Source organism: Neoarius graeffei, chromosome 27 (genome assembly GCF_027579695.1).
Source record: "Neoarius graeffei isolate fNeoGra1 chromosome 27, fNeoGra1.pri, whole genome shotgun sequence".
In the NCBI taxonomy this organism is placed as follows: Eukaryota; Metazoa; Chordata; class Actinopteri; order Siluriformes; family Ariidae; genus Neoarius; species Neoarius graeffei.
Window position 1 is genome coordinate 16,179,264 of NC_083595.1, and position 17,906 is coordinate 16,197,169.

Genomic DNA, 17,906 nt, shown 5'->3' on the forward strand with positions numbered 1-17,906 from the left:
ATTAAATAAGGTGCTCTACGAGAGATTTGCCAATAGAATGCTTAGAAGGGAACCAGCTGAGCTGACAGCTGATGTAGGCTTGAGATCAGCTACAGTAAGCTGATGTAGCTGGGATTGAGGGGGGAGCTGCCAGAACTCCACTACACTCGACTAAAAGATACTAAAAGATAAGTGCAGTAAATATTTTAAACAGCATCCACATGGAGAGCACAGAGTTGCTGTTATCTGGACATGCCGCCACACATTTCACTCCAGACAGTTTCTCAGACTTTGGACAATATTGAGCAGGATTAACTCGGTGTTTGAAGAGAGGTGCTATTCCAACTTTTTAGCATCACAACTAGAACCTGTATCTATGCTGTGTGATTTTATCTACTTTTTGATGGCTGAATCAGATCAAAGAAATAGCTGTGCTGTTATAAATCTACAATACAAGATGCACCTTTGTCAATATCTTTTGTCAAGTAAATCTCTAAATTATCAATTTATTCATCAACATCAAGACAATTCCAAAGCTAACTAGTTCATTTGCTTAGGGAGTCCATTCTAACGCAGTATTTAGATGTTACTGTGAGCCATGGCCAGATCGATATGAATAAAGTTTGGGCAATTTCTAATAACACTTAGACTGCACAAATTTCTGTTGTGAGCATGAGTTTGCTGGAAGTTCAGATTGCTTTGAGAGTTGCTTTATGGTGAAAGATACTTAAATGACGACTTGAGGGAGATATATCAAAAAATATCTGGCAACCATGGCCATCATGATGCCTGTGTGAGCTTTCATGCTGCAAATCAGCCAATCAGATCAGAGCTCATCAACAGATCATTGACCCCAACAAAAAAGGAAATACAGCTGTTTCACTCTCGGACCAAATCATAGATCAAGTGTCACATGATCATAAATGGGTGTGTAAAACTGCATCTAGGCATTTTCCTCATCCAAAGTCACATACCTTCTATTTAGACATCAGAGAACAATTTAAAATGCAAACTCTAAAGGGCAGGACTAATGGCGAACCCACTAAAGTACCCACTATGGGGATGACTGAATACCTGGGCTACTGTATTAGCTAGGGGCTGTTGAAAACTCAGGAAAAGAAAATGGAGGCAGTCAAAAGATATCCATGACCTACAGTGCCTTGCAAAAGTATTCATCCCCCTTGGTATTTGTCCCGTTTTGTCACATTACAAGCTGGAAGTAAAATGGATTTTTGGGGGTTAGCACCATTTGATTTACACAACATGCCTACCACTTTAAAGGTGCACATTGTTGTTTTATTGTGACACAAACAATAAGATGAAAAAATAGAAATCTGGAGTGTGCATAGGTATTCACCCCCTTTTGTATGAAACCCCTAAATAAGAGCTGGTCCAACCAATTCACTTCATAAGTCACATAATTAGTTGATTAAGCTCCACCTGTGTGCAATCAAAGTGTCACATGATCTGTCACATGATGTCTGTATAAATCAACCTGTTCTGGAAGGACCCTAATTCTGCTACACTACTAAGCAAGCAACATGAAAACCAAGGAGCCTCCAAACAGGTCAGAGACAAAGTTGTGGAGAAGTATAGATCAGGGTTGGGTTATAAAAAATATCCCAAACTTTGAATATCCCAGGGAGCAACATTAAATCCATTATAGCAAAATGGAAAGAACATGGCACCACTACAAACCTGACAAGAGAAGGCTGCCCACCAAAACTCACAGACCGGACAAGGAGGGCATTAATCAGAGATGCAACAAAGACACCAAAGATGACACTGAAGGAGCTGCAATGATCCACAGCTGAGATGGGAATATCTGTCCATAGGACCACTTTAAGCCGTACACCCCACAGAGTGGGGCTTTATGGAAGAGTGGCCAGAAAAAAAGCCATTGCTGAAGAAAACATGTTTGGAGTTTGCCCAACAGCATGTGGCAGACTCCCCAAACACATGGAAGATGATTCTCTGGTCAAATGAGACAAAAATTGAACTTTTTGGCCATCATGGGAAATGCCATGTATGGTGCAAACCCAACACCCTGAGAACACCATTCCTACAATGAAGCATGGTGGTGGCAGCATCATGCTGTGGGGATGTTTTTCATCTGCAAGGACAGGAAAGTTGGTCAGGACTGAAGGAAAGATGGATGCACTAAATGCAGGGCAATTCTGGAGGAAAACCTGTTTGAGTCAGCCAGAGGTTTGAGACCGGGATGAAGGTTCATGGTCCAGCAGGACAATGACCCTAAACATACTGCTAAAGTGACACTGGAGTGGGTTTAAAAGGTAAACATTTAAAATGTCTTGGAATGGCCTAATCAAAGCCCAGACCTCAATCCAATTGAGAATCTGTGGCATAACTTGAAGACTGCTGTACACCAACACAACCCACCTAACTTTAAGGAGTTGGAGTAGTTTTGCCTTGAGGAATGGGCAAAAATCCCAGTGGCTAGATGTGCTAAGCTAATAGAGACATACCCCAAGAGCCTTGCAGCTGTAATTGTAGCAAAAGGTGGCTCTACAAAGGATTGACTTTGAGAGGGGTGAATACCTATGCACACTCCAGATTTCTGTTTTTTTCATCTTAATTATTGTTTGTGTCACAGTACAAAAACAATGTGCACCTTTAAAGGTGGTAGGCATGTTGTGTAAATCAAATGGTGCTAACCCCCCCAAAATCCATTTTAATTCCAGCTTGTAATGTGACAAAATAGGATAAACACTAAGGGGGATGAATACTTTTGCAAGGCACTGCATGTCCAAGCAACAGGCATTTGCCTTCTTAGAGTTGGTGGGATACTGCAGAAGACTCTGGCCTAATTTCTTCCTTCAGTGCCTCCTTTCTGACCCCCAAATAGTCATGCTATGTTGCCACAGAATTAGAAGTCCTGGTCATAAAGTGGGCCACTGAGGAGTTGAAGTACTACCTCTCAGGCAGATCTTTTACCCTGGTCATAGATCATGCCCCACTGGATAGCAAAATCTAAAAAGATACTAATTCATGTTTAACCTGGTGGTTTCTCATATTGCAGGAATTCTCATTCCAGGTGCAACGTTGAGTGGTGGCAATGCAGATGGGTGCTCACATACATACAGACTCTGGGAGAAGCCTGTGCTTCTTCAAATGGCCCTTGCCTGACCACAGCACTGCCACCTCAAAGAAAGACCCCCCACAGTACAATATTGACTAAACCAGCCTCCCGGTCATTTCCTCCTCACCTCCAAGATACAGGAGAGATGCCCTTTCCTGCACCTTGGAAATAAAGAAAGAGCCCCACTGAGGGTTGTTAACCACCATCTCTGTGTCTCTGTGTTTTGCCTGCCACTTTCAAGAGACGCTACCACAGTGTTTATTATAAAGTGCTTGATTATGTGGACTGGCTGCATTAAAATGAGTGCATTAATATTGTGGACACAAGTTGTAAAACAGATAATAACTTACCTGAAGGTAAAAACATAGAAAAATACTAATGGCAAAAATAAAATTAAAGAATGTATATAACACAATATAGCTTTGTAGACAAGCAAAGGTTATAAACTGGTAAATGACAGAGCCTTTGCAGTACCTGTTAGAACAGCACTGTGATTTTCTCCACATGCTATGCGCTTTACTCTTCCCTTGCGGAAATGTTCCACCACTCTTGGCAAACGGGACTCGAAGATGAAGGTGCCATGACCCAGCTGACCAAACTGTCCCAGGCCAAAGGAATACAGGTATTTCTCTGAGTCAAATCACAGACACACAAACATATCAGGGACCAGCAAAAAGTACAGAGTACAATGAATAACAGTACACAGAAAGTGAGTCAGACAGGTGCTAATTAAAAAACGATGGTGTTCACATAACAGAGATGACGTTCACTAGAATGCAGCAATAGCTGTCAGGAACCAGTGTTACATCTGTGTATGGTCTGTTCGAGATGATTACACATACTACATCTGTAAATGAAGCACATTTTAGGCACAGCTCGAGAAAAAGGGCTGCTTGCCACTGTCATTTCTTCACAGCGTCACTTTTTGCATCAGTACAGTTGTAGTACCTGTGAGTGCCAGTGTGTGGCCTCCCCCACATGCCACCTGCAGCACCCGTTCACAGATGCCCTCCACTTTCTGAGGCACTTTGTGGTTGGGCATCTGGGCTGCGGACAATCCCAGCTTCCCACCATCTCTCTCTCCAAAGGTGAATAATGCCCCATTCTCTGGAACACACAAAACTGTTACTTGGCAACAAGCTGCAGTATGACCTGTAAATTTCATTCATTCAAGTTAATGATGCATTATGTTGTGCACCAAAAGCCATTGAAGGCCAGTGAAATAATGTTAGCAGTAATGGATCATGGGTCACAGAGATGGAATTAATGGTGAAAAGCTTGACTAGTACTATTTCCACAAATATTAAGTAAGAAATAAAAACACAACACAATATTGTAAAATTCACTCAATTTGGGAATTGTTACCACAGCAAATTGCTGAGAATTACAATATTTTAATAATGAACTCCATGCTATATCATACATTTTAATTGTTTACACTGTGGAATGTCCAGCAGAAAAAAAAAAAAAGTTAGTTCCTGTCATCACCATTGTTATAACAACTATAAATAGTAATTCCCTCACCAGCCTTTCTTTATCCCTTTCAGACACCAGGTAAAATGCTATGGAACTTCATGTGTACAATTGTACACATTATGTCTGAAGGGGTTATTTATCTCAAAGACAAAATTCAGACAAAAAAAAATGCAATTTGTCATGTTGCTCACTGAGATTGTTTCTATTAATTTTAAATAAAAATCTCCTTTCAGAAAACATCCACTTTCTTCCAAAACTTTCTTATATAAATGACACATTTTTAATGCATTTATTATTAGTTGTGAATTATGTGACACGCCCACTGAACCCCTATGAATGAGCTGTTAATATAGAAACAATAACAAATTAGAATGAGCAAATTAATATTAACCTGTGATTTGACAGGAAATGCCTTCTGACCAGTCAACAGAATTATGGTATAATTTTTAATAAATGTCTCTAGTAATAGATAAAGTAAGTTGGAAAACTGCTAGAAACTAGCTGCTGCATCTCTATTAGCATCAAGTATATAAAAAAAAATTAAATATTTTTGCTTGTCATCAAGTCATAACAAGTACACTAAGGTGAGTTTACCTGTTACAAAAGCAGAGTGGTAGTAACCACAGGAAATCCACACCACCTGTCTCCCTACATAAAGTTCACGTGGAGTGGAAGTCCCTTCCTCCTTTCCTAAACCAATCTGTCCTTCTGAGTTATCACCCCACACATACAGCTTCCCGTCCTCTAAAGGAAAAGAATAAAATCAACAGAATTTTGAAAGCTTTTAATAAACCTCATACAAAATAATTGGAGTATCACCAGGTATAGGAAATACACTTATTGAAGATGAATGAGAAGAATTCTTTAGAATAAAACAAACAAAAACAAACAAACAAAAAAAAACATTAACATTATGAAACAGCACATATGCAAGTATGCACTGACCAAGAATTGGTGTTTTATATTCTTGATGAATCTTTTAACTGGTTAATCCTGGAGAACCTCCTGTCCTGCACATTTTAGTGTTTTCATTGTTCTAATATGCACTCTTCAACTCAGGAAGGGCTCTTAAATAGCTGAATAATTGAATGAGGTGTGTTGGGTATAGGAAAAACACTACAGTGTGTCATTGAATCAGTGTAATTAAAATCAGGACATTTCCAGGAAACCTCCACTGCACAGCTGCTTGTTGAAGTTGTATGTAGTAAGACTTGTCTGGTTTAAAGGAAAATGTGAGCAATTTCGGAGACTTACTGTTCACTTGAGCCAAATTGCCCCCTACTTCAATATTATGGGATATTTTGGGTAGATTCATGAGAAATAATCCCAATGAAGTTCATTTCAGTTCAGTACCATTATAAAGTTATAACCTGAACTAGATTTTACTTTGGTAATGAATTGTAGCGTTCATGTGTTCATGTAAGGGACATGTTCAATGTGGTTGAGCATTTAGAATGCACACTTTGGATAAACTCCAATAAATGAACATATTTAAGAGGAGTTGTTATATTGTTGGTCATGAAAGCTCTTATACACGCATGCCCACACATACACAGAGAGAGAGAGAGAGAGAGAGAGAGAGAGAGAGAGAGAGAGAAGACGTTACACGGTTGCACGAAGATATGAAGTTTGTCTCACAGTGCTAGCAACTGGAGTTTGTGGCAGCCTCCAAACTGAGTTTGGGCCAGCTTTCTCTCTCAGCCTCACGAGAGAGCAAAGCGAATGAGTAAAAATATTTTCAACACAAGAAGATATTTGGCTAAGATATGAAGTTTAACTAAAATATTTCATTTATTAAAAATGAAAAATGTTAAACTAGGTCAATAGTGGCTTCTTTTACTCCAACTACTTTACTTGGAGTCAGCTTTACTGGCAGTTTAGGGGCCTTTGGACTTGATGGTGTGTGAAAATGAGATGACTTGGGTTTGACATACGAGACTATTTACACCACAGTTTATTAGCATGTCATGTATCACTACATTAGTCAGAAGACTTCAGGAGTTAAATCTCTTACGCGTAATAGCAGCCGAGATGTTGGAGCCAGCTGCAAGCATCTTGATTGGTCCATGTTTGGTGAAGAATCCCACCAGCTGGAATGAAGTTCTTTCCTCAAAGTCTCCAAGACCGAGCTGGCCTTCATTATTCCCACCTGCTGCGTACAGGTTACTGCATGCTGCAGACACAAAGAGGATTACAGTCACACCCTCTCCTCTGAAACAATACTGTATTTGCGGAGTTTTTCGTCAATCTGTTTACCGATTAGATAACCACATGGATATGTACGTCTACAGGTGTTTCTAATAAACTGGACAGTGAATGTATATTGATGAGACAGTTTATTTCATCATCATAGACCCTAATGAAATGGCAAAGAAGGAGCTACAGCATCTCACCCAGGAGTGGGAAACCAGGGCCTCCTCCTGGAGCCAGACTTGGGAGGGGAGCTTGCCGGCCACTGAAGAAATTACATGGAGCTGCTGCCATGTGGGCTCATCTACAAGGATAGGCACCAGGGTCAGGTGCATTCTGAGCCGGGTGGCAAGCAAAAGGCAGGAACCTGGGCGTTCTGATCCTCGGCAGTACAGATTCATTATTGGGATATGGAACGTCACCTCTCCGGTGGGGAAGGAACCGGAGCTTGTGCAGGAGGCGGTGCCACCCCACTGCTAGTGGGGTGGCACAGTGGTGTAGTGGTGAGCATTGTCGCCTCTCACAGCAAGAGGGTTCTGGGTTCAAGCCCAGTGGCCGATGGGGGCCTTTCTGTGTGAAGTTTGCATGTTCTCCCTGTGTCTGCGTGGGTTTTCTCTGGATGCTCCAGTTTCCCCCACAGTTCAAAGGCATGTGGTTAGGTTAAGATGGGGCAGCCATGGCCTGAGGTTGGGCTGAAGTGCCCTTGAGCAAGGCACCTAACCCACAATTGCTCCCCGAGCACTGTAGCATAGCTGCCCACTGTTCTGGGTATGCATGTGTGCTGATTGCTCACTTGTGTGTGATATGGATATACAACCCCGATTCCAAAAAAGTTGGGACAAAGTACAAATCGTAAATGAGTGATTCCACGCTTATGGGTACTGAAATGGGGACATGAACTTATTCACCTAAAACCATTTCTTTTTTTACCATCAGGTCACAAAACATGTAATCTTTAATGAATTATATGTTAAAAGATAACTTTTTAATTTTCTGAGATGTAATAAAAACATATTTATATGCCAAAGTCAAGCCTATGAGTTCCAAAATGATGTCTGTTACATTACTTCTGTTACGATTGTCCATCTCGTGTCTGTTACAAATTAATTACAATCTAGCTATATACCATGTTAATCTTATTGAAAGAATGTGTATGTTTATTCTACTACACATGTTTATTAATTATATTTGCTAAAACATCACCTTCCTATGTTTCAAAAAGTAATTCTACATTGTTAAAATTGAGAATATATATGTCCACAACACTTCTGTTACATTCTGACTTTGGCATATAAATGTTTTTATTACATCTCAGAAAATTAAAGTTATCTTTTAACACATCATTCATTAAAGATTACATGTTTTGTGACCTGATGGTAAAAAAAAGAAATGGTTTTAGGTGAATTTTTAAAAATAAGTTCATGTCCCCATTTCAGTACCCATAAGCGTGGAATCACTCAAATAAAAACAGAATGCAATGATGTGGACGTTTCAAAATTCCATATTTTATTCAGAATAGAACATAGATGACATATCAAATGTTTAAACTGAGAAAATGTATCATTTAAAAAGAAAAAATAGGTGATTTTAAATTTCATGACAACAACACATCTCAAAAAAGTTGGGACAAGGCCATGTTTACCACTGTGAGACATCCCCTTTTCTCTTTACAATAGTCTGTAAACGTCTGGGGACTGAGGAGACAAGTTGCTCAAGTTTAGGGATAGGAATGTTAACCCATTCTTGTCTAATGTAGGATTCTAGTTGCTCAACTGTCTTAGGTCTTTTTTGTCATATCTTCCGTTTTATGATGCACCAAATGTTTTCTATGGGTGAAAGATCTGGACTGCAGGCTGGCCAGTTCAGTACCCGGACCCTTCTTCTACACAGCCATGATGCTGTAATTGATGCAGTATGTGGTTTGGCATTGTCATGTTGGAAAATGCAAGGTCTTCCCTGAAAGAGACGTCGTCTGGATAGGAGTATATGTTGCTCTAGAACCTGGATATACCTTTCAGCATTGATGGTGTCTTTCCAGATTTGTAAGCTGCCCATGCCACATGCACTAATGCAACCCCATACCATCAGAGATGCAGGCTTCTGAACTGAGCGCTGATAACTCAGGTGGTCCTTCTCCTCTTTAGTCTGAATGACACGGCGTCCCTGATTTCCATAAAGAACTTCAAATTTTGATTCGTCTGACCACAGAACAGTTTTCCATTTTGCCACAGTCCATTTTAAATGAGCCTTGGCCCAGAGAAGATGTCTGCGCTTCTGGATCATGTTTAGATACGGCTTCTTCTTTGAACTATAGAGTTTTAGCTGGCAACGGCGGATGGCACGGTGAATTGTGTTCACAGATAATGTTCTCTGGAAATATTCCTGAGCCCATTTTGTGATTTCCAATACAGAAGCATGCCTGTACGTGATGCAGTGCCGTCTAAGGGCCCGAAGATCACGGGCACCCAGTATGGTTTTCCAGCCTTAACCCTTACGCACAGAGATTCTTCCAGATTCTCTGAATCTTTTGATGATATTATGCACTGTAGATGATGATATGTTCAAACTCTGCAATTTTACACTGTCGAACTCCTTTCTGATACTGCTCCACTATTTGTCGGTGCAGAATTAGGGGGATTGGTGATCCTCTTCCCATCTTTACTTCTGAGAGCCGCTGCCACTCCAAGATGCTCTTTTTATACCCCAGTCATGTTAATGACCTATTGCCAATTGACCTAATGAGTTGCAATTTGGTCCTCCAGCTGTTCCTTTTTTGTAACTTTAACTTTTCCAACCTCTTATTGCCCATGTCCCAACTTTTTTGAGATGTGTTGCTGTCATGAAATTTCAAATGAGCCAATATTTGGCATGAAATTTCAAAATGTCTCAATTTCGACATTTGATATGTTGTCTATGTTCTATTGTGAATACAATATCAGTTTTTGAGATTTGTAAATTATTGCATTCCGTTTTTATTTGAGTGATTCCACGCTTATGGGTACTGAAATGGGGACATGAACTTATTTTTAAAAATTCACCTAAAACCATTTCTTTTTTTACCATCAGGTCACAAAACATGTAATCTTTAATGAATGATATGTTAAAAGATAACTTTAATTTTCTGAGATGTAATAAAAACATATTTATATGCCAAAGTCAGAACGTAACAGAAGTGTTGTGGACATATATATTCTCAATTTTAACAATGTAGAATTACTTTTTGAAACATAGGAAGGTGATGTTTTAGCAAATATAATTAATAAAAACGTGTAGTAGAATAAACATACACATTCTTTCAATAAGATTAACATGGTATATAGCTAGATTGTAATTAATTTGTAACAGACGCGAGATGGACAATCGTAACAGAAGTAATGTAACAGACATCATTTTGGAACTCATAGGCTTGACTTTGGCATATAAATATGTTTTTATTACATCTCAGAAAATTAAAAAGTTATCTTTTAACATATAATTCATTAAAGATTACATGTTTTGTGACCTGATGGTAAAAAAAGAAATGGTTTTAGGTGAATAAGTTCATGTCCCCATTTCAGTACCCATAAGCGTGGAATCACTCATTTACGATTTGTACTTTGTCCCAACTTTTTTGGAATCGGGGTTGTGTGTGTGTGTGTGTATATATATATATATATATATATATATATATTAAAAAAAAAAGTGTGTGTTCACTGCTTCAGATGGGTTAAATGCAGAGATTAAATTTCACTGTGTGTTTAAGTCTGTGCTTGAGTGTACGTGTGACAAATAAAGGCTTCTGCTCGCCTCCACGCATAGCACCAGTTCTGGAACCAAACTCCTGGAGAGGAGTTGGACTCACTCCTTTTTCGGAGTTGCCCAGGGTGAGAGGTGTCGGGCGGGTGTGGGAATACTCGAGCCCCCGGCTGAGCACCACTGTGTTGGAGTTCTCCTTGGAGAACAAGAGGGCCGCCTCTATGCGACTACAAGTTACTGAGAGGAAATCTCTGACTGTTGTTTGTACTTAAGCACCAAACTGCAGTGCAGACTATTCAGCCTTCTTGGAGTGGTGTCCTGGCAGGAGTGCTGCCTGGGGACTCCATAGTTCCCCTGGGGGACTTCAACGCTCATGTGGGCAATGATGGAGAAACCTGCAGGAGGGTGACTGGGAGGAACGGCCTGCCTGATCTAAACCCGAGCGGTGCTTTATTGTTGGACTTCTGAGCTCGTCATGGATTGGCCATAACAAGCACCATGCTCGAGCATAAGGTGATTCACAAGTGTACCTGGTACCAGAACACCTTAGGCCAAAGATTGATGATCGACTGTAGTCGTATCATCAGATCTGCAGCCATATGTCTTGCACACTCGGGTGAAAAGAGGAGCAGACCTGTCAGTCAATCACCACCTGGTGGTGAGTTGGATCAGCTGGTGAGGGATGCTGCTGGACAGACCTGGCAAACCCAAGCGTGTAGTTAGGGTGAACTGGGAATGTCTGGCAGAGTCTTCTGTTCTGCTCTTCCACTTCCAGAAGAGCTTTTTGTGCATCCCAGGGGACGTTGGGGACATGGAATCCAAATGGACCATGTTCAAAGCCTCCATCGCAGAGGCGGCTGGTAGGAGCTGTGGCTGGAAGCCATCGGTGCCTGTTGTGGCGGAAACCTAAGAACCTGCTGGTGGACACTGGTGGTGAAGGAAGCCGTAAATCTGGGGGGGGGGAGGCCTTTTGGGCTTAGTTGGCCCAGGGATCCCTCGAGGCAGCAGGCAGGTACTGGGAGACCAGAAGGGCTGCAGCTTTGGCAGTTGCTGAAGCAAAAATCCAGGTGTGGGAGGAGTTCAGGGAGGCCATGGAGAAGGACTTTTGGTTGGCCTCAAGGCAGTTATGACAAACTATTCAGCAACTCAGGAAGGGTAAGCAGGGCTTGCCTCAGGCTGTGCACAGCCAGGGAGGAGAACTGCTGACCTGAACTGGGAATATTGTTGGGTGGTGGAAGGAGCACTTTGAGCAATTCCTGAACCCGTCCTCCATGGAGGAGGTGGAGTCTGAGGACTCAGGGGATGCTTCACCCATATCTCTGAAGTCACCCAGGTAGTCAAGAAGCTCCTCAGTGGCAAGGTGCCAGGAATGGAAGAGATTTGCCCTGAGATGCTGAAGGCTCTGGACATTGTTGGGCTGTCTTGGCTGACATGCCTCTTCATTGTTGCATGGAGGTCAGGTACAGTGCCTGTGGAGTGGCAAACCAAGGCAGTGGTTCCCTCTTTTTAAAAAGGGGGACTGGAGAGTGTGCTCCAATTACAGGGGTATCACACTGCTCAGCCTCCCCAGGAAAGTTTATTCCAGGGTGCTAGAAAGGAGGCTCCGACCGATTGTTGAACCTCAGATTCAGGAGGAGCAATGTGGATTCCATCCTGGCCATGGAACAGTGGACCAGCCAGTCTACATGCCTTTTGTAGATTTGGAAAAGGCTTACAACCATGTCCCCTGGAGGCTTTTGTGGAGGGCACTGTGGGAGTATGCCATCCAGTTTTTGTACAAACAAAGTGTGAGCTGTGCCTGTATTCTCGGCACAAAGTCAAAGACATTTCCAGTGGGTGTTGGACTCCGCCAAGGCTGCCCCTGGTCGTCAATCCTGTTTGTGATATTCATGGATGGGATCTCAAGGCGCAGCCGGGGTGAGGACGGTGTCCGGTATGGGATCATCAGAATTGCATCTCTGCTCTTTGCAGATGATGTGGTTCTGTTGACTTCTTCAGAGTGTGACCTTCAGCATGCACTGGGATGGTTTGTAGCAAAGAGTGAAGCAGCTTGGATGAGAGTCATCACCTCCGAGTCGGAGGCCATGGTTCTCTGCCGAAAATGGTGGTGTGCTCCCTCCAGGTTGGGAGTGAGTTTTTGCCCCATGTGAAGGTGTTCAAGTATCTTGAGGTCTTGTTCACAAGTGATGGTAAAATGGAGCATGAGATGGATAGGTAGATTGGGGCAGTGTCAGCAGTAATGCATACATTGTAGTGGATTGTCATGGTGAAGAGGGAGCTGAGCCAAAAGGCAAAGCTTTTGATTTACCAGTCAGTCTACGTTCCAACCCTCACCTATGGTCATGAGCTTTGGGTAGTGACCGAAAGGATGAGATCACAGATACAAGCGGCTGAAATGAGCTTTCTCCATAGGGTGGCTGGACTCACCCTTAGAGATAGGGTGAGGAGCTCAGATATCCAGAGGGAGCTCGGAGTAGAACCGCTGCTCCTTCATGTCAAAAGGAGTCAGCTGAGGTAGTTAGGATGCCTCCTGGGTGCCTTCCTTTGGAGGTTTCCCGGGTACATCCAACTGGGAGGAACCCAGAACACGCCAGAGATTATACAGTGCCTTGCAAAAGTATTCATCCCCCTTGGTGTTTGTCCTGTTTTGTTACATTACAAGCTGGAATTAAAATTGATTTTTTGGGGGTTAGCACCATTTGATTTACACAACATGTCTACCACTTTAAAAGGTGATTTATTTATTTATTTTTATTGCAACACAACCAATAATTAAGATGAAAAAACAGAAATCTGGAGTGTGCACAGGTATCCCCCCCCCCCAAAAAAAAAAAAAAGTCAATACTTTATAGATTAGATTCAACTTTGTCATTACTCAGTATAAATACAGGGTAACGAAATGCAGTTAGCATCTAATCAGAAGTGTAAATAGCAGAAATGCAGTATAATACAAATAAATATAGTATGTGCAGATAAGCAATATGTATAGATGAATGCAGTTATGTACAGCTAGTGCAAATGAGATGGTTATAGTTTGTAGAGAATGTACAGATAAATAAATAGGATGTTCAATAGTTCTGTGCAGTATATGTACAGTAGTTAAGGGAGAAGTAATTACAGGTAGGGCTATAAAAAAGGGTGGTTATAATTATAATTATCCTAAGGCTATATACAGAAGTAACTAACTTGCTATGCAGAGGTCTTGTGAATATAAAAGAATGAGTTGAATAGGCATACAGAATATACACATATACATCTGTGCAGTATATGTACAAAAGTTATGGGAGAAGTATGTACAGGTAGGGCTATAAAAAAAAAAAAGGTGGTTATAATTATTCTTAAGGCTATATACTGAAGAACTAACTTGCAATACGGATGTTTAGTGAATATACAAACAATAGGAGTTAAATAGGCATTTCGAATATACACATATACATACATACATACATACATATATACACCTATACATGCACACCTAATCTCAAGTGTGGATGTAAGCATATACATATATACACACACACGTATGCAAGACTGGCTGTGTAAATAGATCCAACAGTAGAGAATATTGATGAATATGAATATTGATGAATACGTACAGCTATAGAACCAGATGTGCAGTTATCAAGTGCAACAACAGTCAATACAGGTAGAATACAGGTGTGGGATCATCTGCTGTCAGAGTTCAGTAGGGTGACAGCTGTGGGGAAGAAGCTGTTCCTGTATCTGCTTGTTTTGGTCTGCAGACTCCTGAATCGCCTCCTGGACGGGAGGAGCTGAAAGAGTCTGTTGGCTGGGTGGGAAGAGTCTCTGAGGATGCTACGTGCCTGGCGCACGCATCTCTTTTTGTAGACTCCCTCAATATCCGGAAGTGGAGCACCTATAATGCGTTGGGCAGTTTTCACCACCCTCTGGAGTGCTTTGCGGTCAGCAGCAGAGCAGTTTCCATACCACACTGTAACACAGTTAGTCAGGATACTCTCTACTGCGCAGCAGTAGAAGTTGCCCAGGATGACAGCAGACAGGTGGTTTCTCTTCAGTGTTCTTAGGAAGAAGAGACGCTGATGGGCCTTCTTGATGAGGTGGGAGGTGTTGGTAGACCAGATCAGGTTCTCTGAGATGTGGGTCCCCAGGAATTTGAAGCTGGAGACACATTCCACCTCCATGCCATTGATGTGGAGGGGGGTGTGGGTGCCTCCCTTCTCCTTCCTGAAGTCCACGATGATTTCTTTTGTTTTGCTGGTCTTAAGGAGCAGGTTGTTGTCCGCACACCAAGCAGCAAGGTGTTTAACCTTTGACCTGTACGCCGACTCGTCGTTGTTGCTGATTAATCCAATCACTGTGGTGTCCAGGGCTCAAAATTAACTTTTTTTCTTTGTCCCCCCCCCAGTGGTCCCAAATTCTGTGTTGTATTGTCCCGAATGGAAGCAATAGTGTCCCCATTTTTTTCCTCTCTGAAATAACCAGTGGTTAATATTAGATAGATAGATAGATAGATAGATAGATAGATAGACAGACAGACAGACAGACAGACAGACAGACAGACAGACAGACAGACAGATAATTCTTTAATGACCACACCGCAAGCAGGTGGAATTTGTTTTCAGTATGGCATGGTACAGGTTCCAACATATAACAAAGACTAGGGACACAACCTAAGACAACATGGATATCATACATACAGATAGACACAGACAATTCCAACATCAAACAATTTTCAGTCCATGATCAATGTTTATCTGCAAGAGTTCAGAAGTTGTATGGCAGTAGGGATAAAACTATTTTTAAAGCGTGTTGTTTTGGTGGCAATTGACCTGTAGCGCCTTCCAGAGGGCAGAAGCTGAAATGCATAGTGTGCAGGGTGAGTGGGGTCTGAGACAATTTTGTGGGCTCTGCATACTGTTCTTTTGTGATGTAGTGATTCCAAGGATGGAAGGGGAGAGCCATAGCATTGCATATTATCATATGAAGTTACTATCATATTTGTAACTATGCGATTTTGAACCCTTTATATCATTTTTACAATAAGTCACAAAACACAAGTGACACATGTCCTATACATCTACTTCAAAATTAGTTATTGCATTTTCAGTTTACTAAACTTTGGCAATCTCACTGTATGAATAGATACCCGTTTATTTAAAGGGGCCAACTAGCTCATTCAGAAAATGTTTCAACTCACTACATCTGCAGTACACTTTAGTTGAAAATAAGACCCCTTTTATGTTCATTTCATCTACTTATACCTTGAATATCTGTTGGCATATATAAGGCCAACTTATCATTTTCACCATGACCGTTATCCATTTTTATGTAATATACCTGTTGCCCCATTCAGAGATGTTTTGAAAGCCATCAGCCATACCATCAATGGATGAAATGCCCTTGAGCAAGGCACCTACCCCAACATTGCTACAGGGACTGTAACACTAAAAAACTGTAAAGTCACTTTGGATAAAAGTGTCATATCATATAAGTGCAAACAAAGCAATGTAATGCAAGTTTTTTTTTATTGTAACCTTTAGTCATAGAAATCATTTACATTATTTACAGTGACTTTTCTGATTTTGCAGTCACAGCGCAGCCACGTTTATAATGGCAGTCTATGGGGCTGAGCGCCTGTCCTCTCCTCACTTTCAGCCTTCTCATGCAAAAACTCGTTTTTAACTCGCTCTAGTGACCTCAATTTTTACACTACAGACAAAAAAATTACATCACCGTGTTCAGAAGAGCCTTGTGGCACTCAATGTAAAAGAATTTTGTGAATATATCCTTCATTTTTCGTGTAAATCCCCGTTGTTTGGAGGGAGCACTCTGAGCAATTACTGCCCTTTCTGTGTCTCTCAGCGCAGCGCGTGGGTGGGGGAAGGGCTGCTTGCTCTCTCACACACACACACACACACACACACACACACACAGGAGGGAGGGGCTGCTCCCTCTCAGAGAGCCACTGGCTTGTCGCCTCAAGGCAAATCATTCATTCACAGAGTGCAGCCTGAGCTTTCCATTGTCCCGGGATTGTCCCAGACAGGGCCGGAGTGGGCCCTGTTTTCAGTCCGGGAGTTTAATTCACATTCAGGCCACTTTGAAATGGAGGAGGAATTTGAGTACATTAAAAAAGATAAAACAAATAACTGTTCTTTCACAATGCTTTTTATTTGGTTAAATTCAGGTAGTGACAATGTATGTTGTTCGTCATTCTCTGCATTACTTTAGGGTTAATAAAACTTCCATTACGCGGCAGTTTAATGACCACAAACGTAATGCAGAGACCGACGAACGATTTCATCTAGTATGAGACGGGGCTCCACTTAAAATTGGATGGTGTGTGGCCGCGTGTCTAATCCGCATATACACTGAGTGCAGAATTATTAGGCAAGTGAGTATTTTGACCACAACATCCTTTTAATGCATATTGTCCCACTCCAAGCTGTTTAGGCTTGAAAGCCTACTACCAATTAAGTATATCAGGTGCTGTGCATCTGTGTAATGAGAGGGGGTGTGGTCTAATGACATCAACACCCTATATCAGGTGTGCATAATTATTAGGCAACCTCTTTTCCTCTGGCAAAATGGGTCAGAAGAGAGATCTGACAGACTTTGAAAAGTCTAAAATTGTGAGATGTCTTGCAAATGGATGCAGCACTCTTGAAATTGCGAAGATGTTGAAACGTGATCACCGAACAATCAAGCGTTTCATTGCAAATAGTCAACAGGGTCGAAAGAAGCGTGTGGAAAAAAAAGGCGCAAAATAACTGCACATGATCTGCGGAAAATCAAGCGTGAAGCTAACAAGCAGCCATTAGCATCCAGTTCTGCCATATTCCAGAGTTGCAACATTCCTGGAGTGTCAAAGAGTACAAGGTGTGCAATACTGAGGGACATGGCCAAGGTAAGGAAGGCTGAAAAACGACCACCACTGAGTAAGGCACACAAGATAAAACGTCAAGACTGGGCCAAGAAATATCTTAAGACTGATTTTTCTAAGGTGCTGTGGTCTGATGAGATGAGAGTGACTCTTCATGGGCCAGATGGATGGGCCTGTGGCTGGATCAGTAATGGGCACAGAGCTCCACTCCGACTCAGATGCCAGCAAGGTGGAGGTGGAGTACTGCTATGGGCTGGTATCATCAAAGACGAGCTTGTTGGACCTTTTCGAGTTGAGGATGGACTCAAACTCGACTCCCAGACCTACTGCCAGTTCCTGGAAGAAACCTTCTTCAAACAGTGGTATAGGAAAAAGTCAGCATCTTTCAAGAAGAACATGATTTTCATGCAGGATAATGCTCCATCTCATGCATCCAAATACTCCACTGCGTGGGTAGCCAGTAAAGGTCTGAAAGGTGAAAAAATAATGACATGGCCCCCTTGTTCACCTGACCTAAACCCCATAGAGAACCTGTGGTCCATTATAAAACGTGAGGTCTAC

General features: G+C 41.8%; 1 protein-coding gene across 1 annotated transcript in view; it reads right to left on the minus strand.

The window, feature by feature from the left end:
* The window catches only part of LOC132874991 (X-linked retinitis pigmentosa GTPase regulator-like), a 105,141-nt gene that overhangs the window by 47,330 nt on the left and 39,905 nt on the right, over nt 1-17,906 (minus strand). Inside the window, exons 6-9 of the mRNA XM_060911541.1 lie at nt 6,570-6,728; nt 5,150-5,299; nt 4,028-4,186; nt 3,554-3,709 (exon numbers count right to left, since the gene is read on the minus strand). Of these exons, the coding sequence (XP_060767524.1) occupies nt 3,554-3,709; nt 4,028-4,186; nt 5,150-5,299; nt 6,570-6,728 (624 nt within the window). The remainder of the gene's footprint in view (nt 1-3,553; nt 3,710-4,027; nt 4,187-5,149; nt 5,300-6,569; nt 6,729-17,906) is intronic.